Source organism: Carettochelys insculpta, chromosome 2 (assembly GCF_033958435.1).
Source record: "Carettochelys insculpta isolate YL-2023 chromosome 2, ASM3395843v1, whole genome shotgun sequence".
NCBI lineage: Eukaryota > Metazoa > Chordata > Testudines > Carettochelyidae > Carettochelys > Carettochelys insculpta.
Genome location: NC_134138.1, coordinates 182,666,463 through 182,684,910, shown reverse-complemented (window position 1 = coordinate 182,684,910; position 18,448 = coordinate 182,666,463). Strand labels below are relative to the sequence as shown.

At 41.3% G+C, this 18,448-nt stretch overlaps 1 protein-coding gene across 1 annotated transcript in view; it reads right to left on the bottom strand.

Annotated features, from left to right (window-relative positions):
- Positions 1 to 2,705: 2,705 nt before the first annotated feature.
- GLI3 (GLI family zinc finger 3) overlaps positions 2,706 to 18,448 on the bottom strand; it is a 315,057-nt gene continuing 299,314 nt past the window's right edge. Inside the window, exons 13-16 of the mRNA XM_074988081.1 lie at positions 18,038 to 18,328; positions 10,650 to 10,977; positions 5,970 to 7,790; positions 2,706 to 5,855 (exon numbers count right to left, since the gene is read on the bottom strand). Coding sequence (XP_074844182.1) covers positions 5,503 to 5,855; positions 5,970 to 7,790; positions 10,650 to 10,977; positions 18,038 to 18,328 — 2,793 coding nt within the window. The 3' untranslated portion in view covers positions 2,706 to 5,502. The remainder of the gene's footprint in view (positions 5,856 to 5,969; positions 7,791 to 10,649; positions 10,978 to 18,037; positions 18,329 to 18,448) is intronic.

The window sequence follows — 18,448 nt, the reverse complement described above, 5'->3', positions numbered from 1 at the left end:
TTTTCACTTTCATTGACTAGTATGTTTCTTGTGTTGTGAGAGAGGGCAATCCCTGTGTGTTTTGAAATATTGATGAAATAGTTCTAGCCACCAGGTATGCTTTAGAGTAACCCAGCCCATCACTTTAACGCAAAGGGAAACATGCAACTGGCCAACAGATACCTGATCAAAAATTACACCTGGAAGAAGATCAACAGAAAGCAGAGAGCTGGTAAGTATTTAAAGAAACAGGGCTCCCTCCCTGTCATCCACCAGAGGCATTTTAAAAGAAACAGAACGCTAAGAACTTCAATACAAAGGTTTTGTTTTTATTGACATTGTAAGAAACGTTTTTCTTTGTTACAAAAGAGCTATGGTTCTGAAAGCAGACGTACAGTTTATATGTACACAGTGCTACAGACCCTTCCGATTGATCTAAGGCTCGGGAAACATCAGATCATAACTGTAGATTTATCAAATGAAGACCACTAAGGCCTATTACATCTGAACACTACTCCTACTATAGGTAAATGTATTTACACATTAAAAAAAAAAAGATTACAAGTTTTATAAAAAAAATCTTAAAAAAGTGAAAAATGAACACTATCTTACACATCTGCAGGACTGACAATGAATTTTTTTTAATAGAGGACATTCTATCAGTTCAAGAACAATAACACATGAATATCAAGGGCTTACAAGACATTTCAAACACTAATAACAGTGGTATGTGCTATTAGCTGAATGGCAAGCACAGCCTTGTAGCTAAAATTTGGCAATAGTTCTTGGTCCCTCTTTTTTTACAGGATCAACGCAAAATAAGGCACATACATCATGAGAATAGAAACACTGTTGCTGGGACAAGCCATAATGTAACGTGGGGAGGCTAGCTATTTTTCTGCCCATTTCATCGTAAAAATGAAAGAAACAAAGTCAACCTTAAATACAAGTACCATTTTAGGGGTTTGCCTAGAAGTGGGTTAAAATTCTATACACCTATTGGGATATCTAAGTCCACAGTGCTTCAGAGCAAATCCATTCTGGACCTCTCCTTTGTTACCTCAAATAGTACCTGTCACGCATCCAGCCGCACCTGATGGATGCAAATGAAAACACAGGAGGGCATAAGCAGGCCTGCCATTTTGGCAAAAGTAAATCATGCTTGCTGAATGACAGAGGTGCTCTTAAGGACACACAAGGGTGGAATGTGAAGAGACCAAAAAGTTATATTAAACGTCAGTCCAGAGAGAAGAAACACACAGACTTTTTCACAAAACAGCAGTCATGTAACACTTTGAAGACTAATAAAATAATGTATTAGGTGATGAGCTTTCATGGGGCAGACCCACTTCTTCAGATGTGGACAGAGTGCTGTACTGGAAATGGTACTGAAAGTGAATTGGCATGACAATTATGTAACAGAGAGATACAAACAAAAAAATTTAAATGAAAACTGACAAATCATGTACATAGGACAGAAGGGGGGGCTAAAGGGTGGTGGAGGGGGGAAAAATTGCTTACCTGAAGGGTCTATTAAGTGACTATTGTAACCCACCGTCTATTAAGTTACTGATCTCAGGCAAGTCACCTAACAGACCCTTCCAGTACGTTTCTCCCCACCCCTTTCCCCCTTCACCACCCCGTCTTATGTTCTTGATTTGTCAGTCTTCATTTCAATTTTTCTGTTTGTACCTCTCTGTTATATAATTGTCATGCCAATTCACTTTCAGCACTATTTCCAGTGTAGCACTATCCCCAGATCTGAAGAAGACAATCTGCTCCATGAAAGCTCACCACCTAATACATTATTTTGTTAGGCTTTGAAGTGCTACTGGACTGCTTTTTTGTTTTGATAAGATTCAGTTTAACACGGCTCTCTCTCTGTGACATTGTTTTAAAATGCCAGGGCTTCCATTGCTATTCCTAATGACAGAGGCAGCATTCAAAACCACACTTACCACTGTATAGGAACTGGGATGAGGAGACTGACTGCCAACTTCCCTTGAAATACTTCCTGGGGTAGCAAAAAGGCCTAATATGATTCTTAGCTATTTAAGCAAAGGAGTAGGAGTGAGGAGGTGCGATTTTTTTCCACTTTCTATTTGACATTGATGAGATCAATATTAAAATACTAGGTATAGCTCTGGTACCCACCATTCAAAAAGGATGTGGTAAAAATTAGAAAGGATGCAGAAAAAAGAAAAAAAACAGAAAAGAAATAGGCCTGTAGAAAATGCCTCACAGTGACAGACTTAAAACGTTCTAAGCCATTCAGAATCACAAAAAGAAGGGTACGAGGTAAGTACCTTAAACACACTGTGGAAGTACCATCATGGGGAGACATCTACTGGTTACTAGAGAGCTCTTTAATCTAGCAAAGAAAAGCATAACAAGACCAAAGGGGGACCAGTTAGACAAAGCTTTTTAAACAGAAGTGTGCTTAACTGTCGGAACAAACTGCCACGGGAAATGGCAGCTCCAACATCTCTTGGGCTGTTTACACTTGCATTCCTCTTTCAAAAGAGGCATGCAAATGAGGGAAATTGAAAATGCAAATGAGGTGCATATTTACATATCTTGCACCTCATTTGCATATTCTTCTTTTGAAAGAGCTGCTTTCCAAAGTAAACCCCATCTTTGAAAGAACCCTTCTTCCCATTTAAAAAAAAAGAGAAGCGTTCTTCTGAAGATGGGGTTTACTTTTGAAAGAGCTGTGTCTACACTGCTTTACTTCTTTCGAAAGAAGAATGTGCATATGAAGCACCAGATATGTCAATCTGCACCTTATTTGCATTTTCTATTTCCCTCATTTGAATGCCTCTTTCGAAAAAGGAAGGCAAGTGTAGACACAGCCTTGATGTCAAATCATCAGTACTGAGAGCTGTGCTTTAGCGAAACACAAGTTATTGGGTTCAAGCAAGGGGTAACTGCGTGAAAATGAATGGCCTCTGATACATAGGCCAGAGTAGATAATCTAAGGGACTCCTCTTCTGGAAAAACCTATGAACCTTGTTTTTACTTAGTTGTCAACAATGCTTATATCCAAAACTTAAAAGCAAGAATTAAACAAGCATTTTTACAGACAGTTCCCCAAGCCAGCAGTGCCAACACTAGTCAGACATTATCTTAAGTCCCATATTTCAATAGTCCATAGATGATTGTTTGTTTATGACTATAGCATTATGGCCTATTGGACAGGCTATTGGGACTTGGTAAACTTTGGTTCTGTTTCCTGGTTTGGCCACTGGCTTGCTGGATGACCTTGAACAAGTCACTTTGGCACCTTGTTTGTCAGTTTCCCTGTCTGTGAAATGGAGATAATGTTACTGATATTCTTTTTAAAGTGCTTTGAGCCTTACTGTGAAAAGCACTATAAACAAGTGAGGCATTGTTAGTATTGTAACCCACTGTTGTACTTTCTGCTTGTGCGCTTCCATAACATAAAACACTCAAGTCTGTAACAGGTTTGTACCAGCTATTCAAGATTTACTAACTCTTTCTGAATGGAACCCCTCAGCAGACATGGCCGGTAGCACTAAAGAGTCCCTCACTTTCCAGAGACAGGCCCTGAAAGCCATCAAAGGACAGGAAGAACGTGTTCTAGCATGGAGGCCCTCCTCACCTAGAATGTTTTATGATGAACACCCTCTTTGTAACCCAGAGGCCTGTTAGTTGGAGTCCGAGCTGATTGCCACTGCTGTGCTATTCAAAAGAGGGTTTCTGGGTGACTCACGTCAGGGATAGACCTTGTGGAGGTCTCTTGCATAGATGTTCATTTTACCCTCAAGAGTTCAGGACTCCTTCACCTATGAGAGCTTTGCCTGTATTAGAGGGGAGCCCTACGTTACAAAGTGTGCTGCGATAACTTGCAACACGATGGGCCAAATTCTGTTCTAATTTACATCAGTTTAAAGCTGGGATAAGTCCACTGAAATCATAAAGGTTTTTAGTTCAGATTTGTGCTGGTGTGAGAAAGCAGAATGCATCCCAGTGAACTGGATCAAACTGAGGGGGAAATGGGTGCCAAGGACTTCTGCATTTTTAGCTTTAACTAAAACCCTTCTTACCAGCATATCATCTCTTAAGTGACACTCTCTTAACCTTTTTTTTTTTAAATCGGAAGTTTAGATTTTAAAATTGTTGAAAGTACAAAAATAGTGACCTGGGCACAGATTAGTTACTGTTGTGATCACCAGGAACCAATATGGCCCATCAGTTTATGTAATGTGGGCTTTTATTTTTCATGGCTTAACATAGTGGTTCTTTTGAAGTTGTTTCTCTAGTATGTCAATAGGCATTTACCTCATCAATAAAACTATGTACCCTGATGCAAATGAATGGTGAAGACTTATAGTTAATAACTATTAAAAAGCAAATGTTCTGTGGACAGAGAGTAGCTGATTTTAAACTTCTGTGGCTCACTCATTTAACTGAATTAAAATGATATTGGGCTACCTTAGAGACTTAGGCCAAGATCCCCTGGTATGCAGGTCTCTAACTGTCATTAAAACCAATAAGAGTTAGGAACTCAAACGCCTTTGAGCAACCGGATTTTGGAATCTGTTTCTGCACTTACAAAAGCAAATGTAACACTTCCACTAGTTTCAAAGTGCAGAATGAGGTGCTTACAAAGTGTACCATTTAATTACAGAAATTAATGCTGCATTTGAGGAAGAATATGTAAAATACCCAAATCACCAAACATCCATTTATTTTGGTTCTCCTCTTGTCAAAAGTCTGAAAAAAATGTACATCAAATACTGCTAAAATGTGAATTGTGTTCACAAAAGGGATATTTAAACTTTCCTCAAAGAGGTTGTCAGAGAAATAGTTCACCTTCTGCTCTACAATTGCAATCCAAGGTCTGGGCGTGCATATAAATGTGGGCATGTGTCCACACACACACACACACACTTGTCTGTGACCAAAAGTTTTATGCTTTTGCGTTTCTTATTTGCCCAAGCCTTGGATATCTTTTGCCACAAAGCTATGGGTACATGATCAGGGAGTAGCATGAGAAGGTTTGTTCAAAGATGTGTTGTATGCCTGGCAGCGATGCATTCACAGATGTTCTTTGTACTTACTGTATGCATTGTGTATATCACGTCTGGTTGTTTTGTGCCTACATAAATAAAAACACTGGCAACAATCATGCAAGATGGTGTTTCCTCTGAATAAAAGAAAATTGCAAGGTCTTTTCATTAGACCTTCAAAAAACAAAACAAAACATGCACTTCACACGTTTACATTGGTTTACGATAAAAAAGGGAAAAAAAGTATAGACATTAAAAAAAGAGAGAGAGAGAGAGAGAGAGAGGAGTGGGTCTAACAATACTGATTCAAAACTGAAATGGAAGACAGTTTCTCCCTACAACACTTTAGGGTTTTTAGAGTCCTTATTCCATAAAAGGAATATACTTGAAACACATCCCATTTAGGTGAGATGAGATTGCTAAAATACATACACAACTAAAAAAAAAAGTCACTTTTTATCAGTTATCTCGGAAGTTTATTTCCCCATGTCTATTGCATAACAGCAAGAAACTTGCTTTCTTCTGCAAGTGAGGTCAACAAAGAACTCATGTCCCCAATAGCCATGTTTGTTGTGCTCACAGGCATAGCTGGGAATGTAAGAGACGCTCGGGGAGTGGTGAGGCGTGAAGAATTGTGTGAGATATTCTGAATGATACTGGGACTCAGGGCTCCTGAAATTAAGCTGGCATGGTCCCCATCATCTATGATAGCATCAAAATCAATCTGCACACCTTCTAGGCTGTTGCTGTCAATGCTGTCAACTGTGCTTGTCACCTGGTTAGCCCCCGGAGAAAGAAGCTCTGATGAGTTTGCAGTACCAGTCCCCTGCAGCAGGCAGTTAGCTTCCGAAATAGAGAAAGAACTTGTTTTCATAGCTTGCTGACTAAAGCCCACAGATTGGTCATATAACTGACCAGAGTAATTCTGCGTATTAGAGCAAAACTGTTGTGACTGACCTTGCATCTCCATCTTAATGCCATTTATCCTGTACATCTGGTTTGCATCACTTAGAAATCCTTGCTGTTGTGTCAGATTGTTTCTCAGCAAATTTTGGCGTCTGTTGCCTCCATAGCTGGCACATGGCTGGTAACCCTTTGTCACCACCAAACCTGACTGCTGGTTTCCAATGTTGTGAGACATCGGTGGACAACTCTGTGACCCTTGACAAAGGCTGATTTGTGAGGTAGGACTAACTTGCCCTAACATCATTTGATTGGCGTGACTGATTCCCTGATAATGAATGCCTTCCCCTACCGGCTGATTTTGCAGATATTCCTCTTCTATCCTATTTCTGCTCTGTATCCCATTAGCCATACTGACAGGTTGCTCACCTGTCACCACACACTGGCCAAAGTTTTGCTGGGCCTTGTTTATTAGCATGCTGTTGTTTCTCAACTTCTGCCCTTGAACTACCATGCCACAAGAAGCGTCCATTGCCCCAGAAATCATTGTCTGCCTGGTGATGCTTTCACCATATGGCTGTGCCTTATTTGCCTGCATGTTGAAAGCGTTAGCGGTCATGTTGTTGCTGATAGCTGTGTTTTGCTGTAAACTGTAAGAGCTGTTGTTTTCCACAAGGTGTTGACAGCCATTTTGTTGAGCCGTATCATTTCTCTCCAGGTTCTGCTGCTGGACCATCATATTGTTATACAGTCCAAAGACTCGAGTTTGCTGGATTGCAGAGCGTGGACCACATTTCATTCTGGAAGGCGACAAGTCAGAACTTCCTGAGCTTACTTCATTCCACTGAATTGGCAGGTCACTTTTGTTTGCTTCAGAGCTGCTCTGACTGGTTGGCAAAGAGGCCTGGTCAAAGTTGTTGTTCCCCATCGCTGACCCAGGATGCATTCTGTTGTTGTCCAGAACATTGTTTGGCAAGCTGTCATACAGGCCTTGGTTCTGGGAATTCAAATACTGAACCACATCATCTGGCAGGAGATCCTCATCATTCAAACTACCATCCGCTTCCGTGGTAGCAGCCTCCATGGTGACATTCTCACTGATACTCGGAGGACATGGGGAGTAGACATTACGGAACAGGCCGCCATCAGAGCGGGTATAGTTCTGAAGAATAAAGTTTCGCTTTTCCATAGATGGAGGCAAAACAGCCGGGTTAAAGCTATTGACACTGTTGAATCGTTGGACTCTAGGCAGAGGAAGGTTGTCGGAAACCATTCTTATGGGATCGCTGGCTCTCCTTGTCCCATTCCCCAGCATATCATGAGGCAGAAAATGTCGCCTGCTATAACTATTTGCCCCACCATCACTACATCTGCGAGGAACATTTACCGGAGGGAGAGGGGAGGCTCCAGACTCCCTGCAGTCACCCAACAGTGCCATCCTTGTTTTGAGGCTCATCCTTTCCATGTTAGGCAATGGCGTTGGTGGTGGTCCACCTGTAGCTGCGGCATATTTAGCCTTCAGCCTGTATTGCTGGGCTGGGGTGAGACTCAGGAGGCTTGGCAGGCCATCACACTGACTCACTTCACTGGATCTCCTGGAGGCATCAGTGGAAATGGGGTCATAGGAGTCGGCGACACTCATGTTCTGAGGCCTTCCCTCAGCTTGGGAAGCATCACTGGATCTCCGACTGGAAAAGCAAGGTGAAATTCCAGAGGATCTACGGCTACTCAAGTAGGCAGAACTGATTGTGCTGGTGTTGCTGTCCCTCCTGTTCAGCATGTTTAATACTGTGACGTCCACACTTGAAATTTCATTTCTGTTGGGTAGAATAGTCATGGATCCTCCTAAACTGCAACTGCTGCTCGATTGGTTACCTGGAGGTGAAATTCACATATAAAAGAATGTTAATCAGGACAAATGATAGAAAATGCTTAGGCTCTGAGACAAGTAAAAGGCATTTAAAGGAGAGACCCATATGATCCTATGAAATCAAGACAGCTCTGTAATCAGAAACGGGGCTAAACAGCATTTTTGTAGAGGAGCTCATAATTTTATGGTCAACTTTACAATGTTAATCCTAATATAAGATTAACCAGGCCACATCTTCAGAGGCATCCATTGATATAATTCTATTAACTAAAATGAAGATACTCAGATTGACCTTGACTGAGGACACAGGTTACTCATATTCTTATGAAATTGTTTTTGAATTTTAGTAACTAATTGAATTGGCATTCATGTGAAAACCTGCCCTGCCACCAGACGACAAAATATACAAACTGGAAATTTGAGTAATTTTTAAAGAGTTATTAAAGAATATTTAGAACAACTGTAATAAAACATTCTCAGTTCCCTTTTTTTTTTTATAAACATAAGCCTTTGCATCTTGTTTATGCCATTCATTTTCACTTATGCACTTCACAAACAATGTACACACAATACCGCAGATGTGCAACCACTACTAAGATGGACTGCAGCAGCCAATTGGTCACGTAGCTTACCCAATAGTTCTGGGAGGTGCCCTAAACCAAGGGCACCAAGTCAGACCCCATCTCTTATACAAAGTGCTGTAGAATCTAAGGACGTGTCTACACAGCAAAGTCATTTTGATATAATAGATGTCATTTTGAAATAACTTTCGCAGCGTCTATACAATGCGACTGATCTTTCGAAATAATTTCATAATAACATATGGCTTATGTCGAAATATGTAAACCTCATTGCACGAGGAATAGTGCCTATTTCAAAATAGCTATTCGGAAATAGGCTATGTAGACAGGGAATAGAACCGATTCTGAAATAAGCCACAGTGTGTCCAATGGCTCTGTTTTGAAATAGGTTCTATTATGTGTAAATGCTATATTTTGAAATAGCTAAGTGCTATGTCAAAATGCATTTTGTGTGTAGCAGCGTTATTTCAAAATAAACTATTCATAGAAACATAGGGCTGGAAGGGACCTCAGGAGGTCATCTAGTCCAGCCCCCTGCTTCAAGCAGGATCAACCCCAACTAAGTCATCCCAGCCAGGCCCTTGTCAAGCCGGGACTTAAAAACCTCTAGGGATGGGGAATCCACCACCTCTCTAGGCAACACATTCCAGTGCTTCACCACCCTTCTGGTGAAGTAGTTTTTCCTAATAGCCAACCCCCTCCTCTCCTTCTGTAACTTCAAACCATTGCTCCTTGTTCTGCCATCTATCACCACTGAGAACAGTTTTGCACCATCCTTTTTAGAGCGCCACTTCAGCAAGTTGAATGCTGCCATGAAATCACCCCTCAGTCTTCTCTTCTGTAAACTAAACAAGCCCAAATCCCTCAGCCTATCCTCATAGGTCATGTGCTCCAGGCCCTTAGTCATTTTTGTTGCCCTCTGCTAAACCTGCTCCAGCACATTTACATCCTTTTTATACCAGGAGGACCAGAACTGGACACAATATTTCAGATGTGGCCTGACCAGTGCCGAATAGAGGGGAGCAACCACTTCTCTCGATCTGCTCGCAATGCTCCTCTTAATGCACCCTAATATGCCATTACCTTTCTTGGCTACAAGGGCACACTGTTTACTCATATCCAGCTTTTCATCCACCATAACTCCTAGTTCCTGTCCGCTGTACTGCTGCTTAGCCCGTCAGTCCCCAGCCTATAACAATGCTTGGGATTCTTCAGTCCCAAGTGCAGGACTCTACACTTCTCCTTGTTGAACGGTATCAGGTTTCTTTTGGCCAGCTTTCTATCCATCTTATAGTCCATGGATCTAATCCATACTTCCTCAACTTATGGGCAAGATTGTTGTGGGAGACTGGATCAAAAGCTTTGCTGAAGTCAAGGTATATCACATCCACTGACTTCCCCATGTCCACAGAGCCTGTTACCTTGTCATAGAAGCTAATTAGATTGGTCAGGAATGACCTGCCCTTGGTGAATCCGTGTTGACTATTCTTGATCACTTTCCCCTCTTCCAAGTGCTCTAAAATGGATTCCTTGAGGATCCCCTCCATTATTTTCCCAAAGATTGAGGTGAGACTGACCAGTCTATAGTTCCCTGGATTGTCCTTCTTTCCTTTTTTTTTTTTAAAGACGGGAACTACATTTGCCTTATTTCCAGTCATCTGGGATCTCTCCCGATCTCCAACAGCTCTTCTGAAATATCTTACTTCAGAATAACACTGCTGTGTAGACATACCCTTACAGTCCAGCATGCCTCCATGTGATTCATGTTAGAAAGAATACATGGATTATCACCCCCCTTGTGCAAATGTTTGTACATTTGCAAATAGAGATCAGGTGAAAGCCCATTTAAAAAGGTAGTTCATAATGGCTATGAAAAGCAGATAAGATCTGAGGTTTAAAGGCCTTACTTGAAACAACACCACGTAATGAACTACATAGTATTTAATCACTCTACTTTGGAAGAAGGTGGGTTAATATGATACCGGAAATCAAACATTTGGTTACTGGGAATCGAAGTACCTCAAGAATGATAATCAGAGCAACAGTTTTCACTTGCAGGAATATAAAATGTGGGATTACCAATTTCTAACAGTGTAGTACAATTTTTAATTTATGGAGCTAAAAAAATATATATAGAAAAACGTAGGGGTCAGTCTTACAGCTCTGAGGTAAATTCCCACAAATTTTTTGAGTTGTGCCATCTGTGCAAGGCCTTAAACATCAAGTCTGAGAAGGAAGAATTAAAGAAAGACAATAAAATTAATCCAGTTGTGCATATCTCACCATTTCCTATGAGAGGTGGCAAGGTTGGGGCTTTTGAAGGTGGAATGGGATTCAATCTTGGAAGCACTCCATTAACTTGTTTCAACCTTTCTAATTTGACTTGCTCCATCCATTTGGTCCCTGTCATGTTCCTCCTGGCATGTAAACCAAGTGCTGTGGTTGCTGTGGAAATGGTAGAGTCCATGATTGGGGTTTCATCAATGACACTGAGGTCTCCTACACTATCTCCACTGGTTAGATTAAGCTCGATCCCATGGTTGGAATAGTTGCTGAGGGGGGACTGTTCGCTGCTGCATGTAGACTGACCACCAGGGCTTGGCTGAGATGTCTGAATGAAATAAAAAATGAATGACAAAATTAGAATTAGGCAAAGAATGCTGAGGAATTGATTTCAAGAAACCTCATAAACAGATGTTATTCCACACTGAATTAAAGAAAAACAAATGAACAGCAAAAGCAATGCTTAAACAGATCTTTGACATGTCGACTTGACTTTTAACCACACTGAAAACTATCGTGCCTCAGTGTTGAAATTCATATCAATAGCTTACCAACAGAAAGTACCATACATCAAAATGGCACCATTCATCTGGAAAGATCACAGATCAATTAAATCACTTTCCAGGTTACACATCTAGGCTACATCTACACGTGCCCCAAACTTCGAAATGGCCACGCAAATGGCCATTTCGAAGTTTACTAATGAAGCGCTGAAATGCATATTCAGCGCTTCATTAGAATGCGGGCGGCCGCAGTGCTTCGAAATTGATGCGTCTTGCCGCCGCATGTCTTGTCCAGACGGGGCTCCTTGTCGAAAGGACCCCGCCTACTTCGAAGTCCCCTTATTCCCATGAGCTCATAGGAATAAGGGGACTTCGAAGTAGCCAGAGTCCTTTCGAAAAGGAGCCCCGTCTGGATGAGACGCGCGGCGGCAAGCCGTGTCAATTTTGAAGCGCCGCGGCCGCCCGCATTCTAATGAAGAGCTGAATATGCATTTCAGCGCTTCATTAGTAAACTTCGAAATGGCCATTTGCGTGGCCATTTTGAAGTTTGGGGCACATGTAGACACAGCCCTAGAGTGCATCCAGTTGAAATGACAGGATAAATTTTACTATCGCCATTATTTGATAGTGATATTCGAACCAAGACCAAATGCAGGTAACCTGAAAGGAACTACCCACACTGGAATTGGACCATGACACCAAGGCCAAGTTAGAGAGCTCCGCTGGTGAAAAACAACAACTCATCACTTTGGGCTTTTTTTAAAAAAGTATACAGGCAACAAATATGAAGCAATACTGATCATGAAGTCCTGCTGTCCTGTTACAGGAACTTTGAGGGTTTAAACTTTGGCATATCATAACAATGAGAAATTAGCAAATTTCAGTGTAAAAATATTCTAACTGATTATCAGCTTTATTGATGCACCTTTGGGACCACAATTTCTGACTGGTCATGGGTAGTAAAGACCTCAGCTTTATCTGTGTAAAATAAGTGCTGTCGTTCTAAAGTAGAGCTGTACAAGTCAACTAAAGCATTGCAGTGCAGGACTCTGACACATACATGCTTCACATACATGAAGCTGCATGCTTCAGCTAGCAGCAAGCAAGCTCTGCTTTCTATGGTGTTGGAGGGATGTGAGGTTAGAATAAAATAACCTATTTGTTGAATAGAAATTCTCGAGAACAGAACACCAAATAGAAGACCTCACAAGCACACTCAAATATAACACCTTTTGAGGTGGAGCTGGCTGGGTAAATTCCAGCTGCAGTAGCTATACCTGTGTTAATTTTGAGCTAGCACGCTAAAAATAGAAGTGGAGAGTGTGTCAGGACAGGCTATCCAATTCAAAGGCATGCACATGTTTCGGATGAATTGAACTCAGGGTAGCTAGCCTTTTGTAGCTATGGCCCTACTATTTTTGGCATGTTAACTTGATAAAGAGTTAGCACAGGTACATCAACCTGGGCTGGAGCTAACATCTTTAGCTCCAGCACAGATGTATTGTAATTAGAAAGATGTCCCTCTACTGAGCCAAAACTTTCACTTTCTTGGAGATCACCCATCTTTGTGACAGCCCAAGATGATATTCTACAAGGGACATTGACCTGCCATAACAACTCCATTTTCTTTTAAACAGATAAGACAAATTATCCAGAATATTTATTTTCTTGCAGTGGTATTCTTGCAGGTTGTGAAATGCAGGGTCTTCCCTAAAAGAATAAGAAAATTATACTGGGGAGGTAGGGAGAGAGACAGGTTCTTTAGGAATAACACTTCACTGTTGGATGTACCAGTTAGCTATTACAACCACCGACATGCAAAAATCATTTTGCTTCCAAGAACAGTCTTGTAAATAGTAATCTCTTTTATTATGTTACTTTTAGGCTTTTGCGTTTTCAATCAGCATGTGATCTTCATGTGACTTCCAACAAGAATTTATGGTTATCAATGTAGTCTTCGATTTTAACAACAAAGGTATAGCCTGTGCCAGAGCAGCAACTTAGTATGACTGTCATGAATACGCAAGTGTAATAATAATTTTGATTATTTCAAACGTCAACAATGCTTATATTTTAAAGTCAACATGGAATGTGGTACACTTCCAAACTTGATCACTGCAGCTTTGGTGAAGGCACTAAAGAACAAATGTTATCTGGGAGCTATGAGCTTCATCCTTTGAACAGGATTTAAATTAATAACACTAATGGTCAGAAGTCTGTTCTTGTAGCCACACAAGTTACTCGAAATGAGCCAGAAGTAGAGAAAATGATTATGGAAATGTGTATCTATAGACATGTATATATCTAAATATAATATGTTACCATACGCATATTATCTGAAAGTATTTCACCAACATGATATAGCTATTTCACATGCCAAGTGTAGTAAAATATCCATTACACATTCAGGAATATGTCTGATGGAATGCCTCTTACTAAATAAAAGAATGATTTGACAAGAAACAAAGGGCTAAAAAAAGGCAATGATGTTGCAATGAAAAAAGTTCAGAGAAGTTTAAATCCCCTCACCTTATTACCCACTGTCCTTAGGAAGTTAGAACAAGACATTTAAGAGCATTAGATAGAAGAAACATTGGATTAGTAGACAGACAAGGGACATGTCTTAACTTTCATAGTAAGGAAAACCAAGAAAAAAAAAGGAAAACTAAATTACATTTTAATAATCTATTTACATAGTTGATTTATGGTGAGAATAAATATTGAATACAATTAATAAAAAATAACTATCTTGCAAAGCTTTACCCACATTAGTACTTCTTACTCAACTATCTTCATTAACAGCAATGGACTACTCACCTAAGTGGCAGGAATGGCTGGGGCCCACAGAGCCCAATGTAATAGTTACTATCTTTGGCAGAAGACTTCCTGTTGACTACACTGGGAGTTACACTAGACCCTTGGACTACTTCTACATGAGAAGCCTCTGTCGACAGAAGTGACTGTTGGAAGGGATTTTCTGGCAAAATTTCTGTCAACAGATTGCATCTACACTTAAAAGCAGATTGAAAGAGCAATCTGCTGTGCCGACAGAAAGCAGACAGACTGCACAGGCCTCTCTTGGCAGAACGGCTGACCAGAAGCTCTGCAAACAAGGCTGTCTGGTGAACTGGACGTCCTGTCTGTCGACAAAAGGGCCCCAGAGCATGTAGGCTGGGTCTACACTAGACAGTTTTGTCGACAGAAGGGGCCCTTCTGTCGATACGACTCAGGGATCATCTACACTCTATAAAGCATTCTGTCGACTGATTCTCGACAGAACTCTGCATTAGCCTCAACAGTATTCCTTCAAAAATTTGAGGCATAACAATCTGTCAACGGACATGTCATGTAGACACTTCTGTCGACAAAGAAGGCTTCCGGTTGCTAGGCAGCCGTCTTTGCAGAGCTGCCATTCTGCTTTCTGGCGCCAGAGGGCCGTGTAGTCTAGCAGTTCTCTGTCAACAGAGCAAGTTGTGTGTAGATGCAATCTGTTGACAGGGCTTCTGTTGAGATTACTCTGTCGACAGTAACTGCTGTCGACCAATGATTCTAGTGTAGACATGGCCCTACGGAGCTGTTCTGTTGACAGAATACTGTCGAGAGAGGCATTATACCTGAACAGGGAGAGGTCTAATGCTGCTGGTGGATGGCTGGGTTTGGCTGACAAACTGTCGACAAAGTGCATTTCGCGTGTAGACGCTCTGTGTTTTTTCCCGACAAAAGCCCAGTTTTGCAGGGAAAAGCCTCTTGTGTAGACATAGCCTTGGAGTATTATTAACTGAAAACTAATATTACCCAATTTGGGTTTCAAGTGGTACATCTTAGTTATGGAGTAACTGCTACCAGGGAGTGGGGGGTATTGAAGCAACTAAGCAAAGTGGGGATTATGTGACTATAGAATGAAGGATCTGCCTTTTCATTGTACAATAAATGGGCATGTACAAGTTATTGTGAAGACACTGAATAAGTTAAGTTCTTTATCCAGTTGTATCCTCCTGAAGAGAAGGAGATAGTTACTCAGAGAAAATATTGCATTATTTAATAGAGCTATCCAAACGAAAACATCTAACAAACATTGAAATTTACAAAGATGTTTTCATTTCATTGGTTTGAAAATCCCAAAAACCATACCTTTATTTGAAATTTTTCTCAATCACTTTTATTGCAATTTTTATTTTCAATTTTTTGTAGGAGGTTTCTGTTTTCTTTCCCATTATTTTGATCTTGTTTCCCCATGTCCAACCACAAGAAAAATAGGTCAACAACAAACTAAAAACCCAGGAAAAAAACAAAATTTATCATTTTTCAATTTATTTCAAAATAGAATATAAAAAAACTGAAAATTTTGATTTTGGAAAAAGCAACTTTTTGTGAAATCATTTTGTGTTTGAAAAACATGTACCAAATATTTAATAGCTCCTGAACTGGGAGGGCTTACATATGTCAAACTACACCTTCATTTTGGCTGAGCCAGTTCTGTGGTTGCAATAAATGACAATAACACTGATAATAATTAATAATAAATTTCCAGCTCTTAGATGTGGGCTTCTCCTTGCCGTTCAGGGTTGCCAGCTTTCTTGATTGGATACACCACATACCATTGCAGGTGCTTGGTCTGTCTGGTTGGGAAAGTTGGCCAACAATGAGGGAGTCAAGATATGGGAGGCGGTTCGAGGCTGGACAGAAGGTTGGTGTGTGGGTGGGAGATAAGGGCTCTGACTAGGGGTCTGGCTCTAGGGCGGGGCTGGAGATCAGGAGGGGACTCGGGGCTGGGATCAAGGGGTTTGGAGTACAGAAGGCAGCTCATCACTGGAGTTTAGGGTAGGGATTCAGGGTCTGGGTGGGAGTTGGGTTGCTGCAGCAGGCTCAGGGCTGGGCCAGGGGGTAGAAGTACAGGTTCTGGGAGGGAGTTTGGGTGTGGGAGAGGAATCAGAGCTGGAGCTGGAATTCAGGGTGGCGTGCAGGATGCCTACATCCCACAGTCCCTGGATTTGGAAGCAGCTGGCATGTGTCCCTCCAGCCCCTGAGGAAGGGCAAGTAACTCTATACGCTGCCCTCGATGGCAGACACTGCCCCTACAGCTCCTATTTCCTGTGGTTCCTGGCCAATGGGAGCTGTGAGGGTAATGCCTGCAGGAGAGGGTACAATGTGGAGCTTCCTAGGTCAATGAGAGCTGATGCTTGAAGCTCCAACCCCGTGAGGGGACTCCAAGGCTCAGGGCTTACAGCTTGTGGCGTGGAGACTTGCCACAGGATAGAAGAAATTAAGCAGGGAGACAGATCTGACCCACAGTCTGGAAGACCCCATCCCTGCTTTAAACCTACAAAGCACTGAACAAGCTTTAATTAAGGCAGTGATCCTGCAAACCCCTGTCACAGGCTGGGTCTGCACTGGCCATGGAAGATTGAACACTTGGGTTCGATCATCTGGGGTGCCGTTTTGTGCATGAGCGAAGTGGCACATTCCAGGGTCAACGTCAACCCCAGAACTCCTTGCGAGTCTCAAGGATTAATGAATGCTGACGGGAGGAGTGTTCCTATTGGCATTCTGCAGTGAGAACAGGGATAAATATCAATGGCTACAAAATCAATTTTTGGTAGGCAACTGGCATGCCTAAAATTATGTAGTGGCTATTGATATTCAAGGTAAGTGTAGACCCAGCCATCGAGAGTACTCATCATTCCCAAGGATGGCCAATAAGCTGTATGCTTGATGCTAAGAGCCTTGAAAAACAGGTTCTTAAGAAGTAACAGAGAGGTAGCCGTGTTAGTCTATATTCCAACAAAACAAAACAGCGGCAATGTAGCACTTCAAAGACTACAAAATGATTTATTCGGTGATGAGCTTTCATGGGACAGACCCCCTTCTTCAGATCAATCTTGTTTCCAATACAGACTGACATTTATAAGATTTATAAGATATTTGTAAGGTTCTTAAGAAGATGATCCTGTTCCTATTGAAGTTAATCACACAATTCCTGTTGACTTCAAAGGAAGCAGCAACTAAACTATAAATGAGTGTTGTATTTCTCCAATACTGATTAGTCTTTTACACATAGGCTGTGTCTACACTACAGTCCCCTTTAGAAATGGGAATGCAAATAAGGCAAATCAAAGTTTATTAGATGGTAGGTGTCAGCTGGCCTAGAGATACAATGCTTACTTCTGGTAAACTTGGGGACTTTATTAAAAGGATTTAAAAACCTCAGAAAATCAAATGCATACACGTATATGAAAGCAAAATTAAGGGTGCACAGTTAAACACTAGGGAAATGCGAATATTCAGTTTGAACACACAACCTTGGTTCTTCCCCCTCACATGCATGTATGTGGTACTACCTGAGGATTCATGATTGAACATCTTAATTGAACATGTATCTAAGATTGTTGGATAAAAAACGTATTATGCTTTCAGACAGAATATGCAATCCCACAGTTATAGACTAGGGCCTATTTTTTCAAGTGTGACTAGTAATTTAGGAGCCTCCATTTTAGGATGCTGAACTTGAGAAACCTTAAAGGAGTCAAATTTTCAGGGTGGGGTGCTTTGCATTTTCTGAAAATCAGATACTTTGAAAGTGTTAAAACAAAAAAGCATAAAGTATGGTTATGGTCTGAAGAAGTGGGTCTGTCCCACGAAAGCTCACCTAATAAATTATTTTGTTAGTCTTTAAAGTGCTACTTGACAGCTTTTTTGTTTTGATAGTACATAGACTAGCACGGCTCCCTCTCTGTTACTAATCAATTTGAAAGTGTTGTTACTTTTTCTAAACCATTGAAAAGATAAATTATTTTGTAAAAAAAAAAAAAAAGCAGCATCATGGAATGTATTAATGCATAACGATAATAGAGAGGAAGAAAAAAAGCAGCACAGAATGTTGCATACCATTGGTTTTTCTGACTTGACCGCTTTCACCTGGAGGCATTCTTCTCGTTTTGAGGTAGTGTTACTGAGGTCCTTCTGCTCACCAATTGCACCCTGAGTCTGCTGGCCTGGTGACCTGGATTGAGAATGGCTGCCCGGGTCTCTTGATGGTGGAGGCCTTGGGTGAATATCTCCACGCTGCTTCTTGGTGACATGTGCCTCGGGGCCATGCACAGTCTTCACGTGTTTCCGCAGAGAACTGGGGTCCGTGTAGCGCTTTGTGCAGCCAGGTATCTTGCAAACATATGGTTTCTGCCAAAATCAGTGGGAAGAAAGACTGAGGTTAGATTTGGTTTCCTGGTAAGAGTCCAAAGAACTCCTCTGAGCGCAGTTAAGCATAACAATGATACCCTGCCACAGCGAATGCACTGA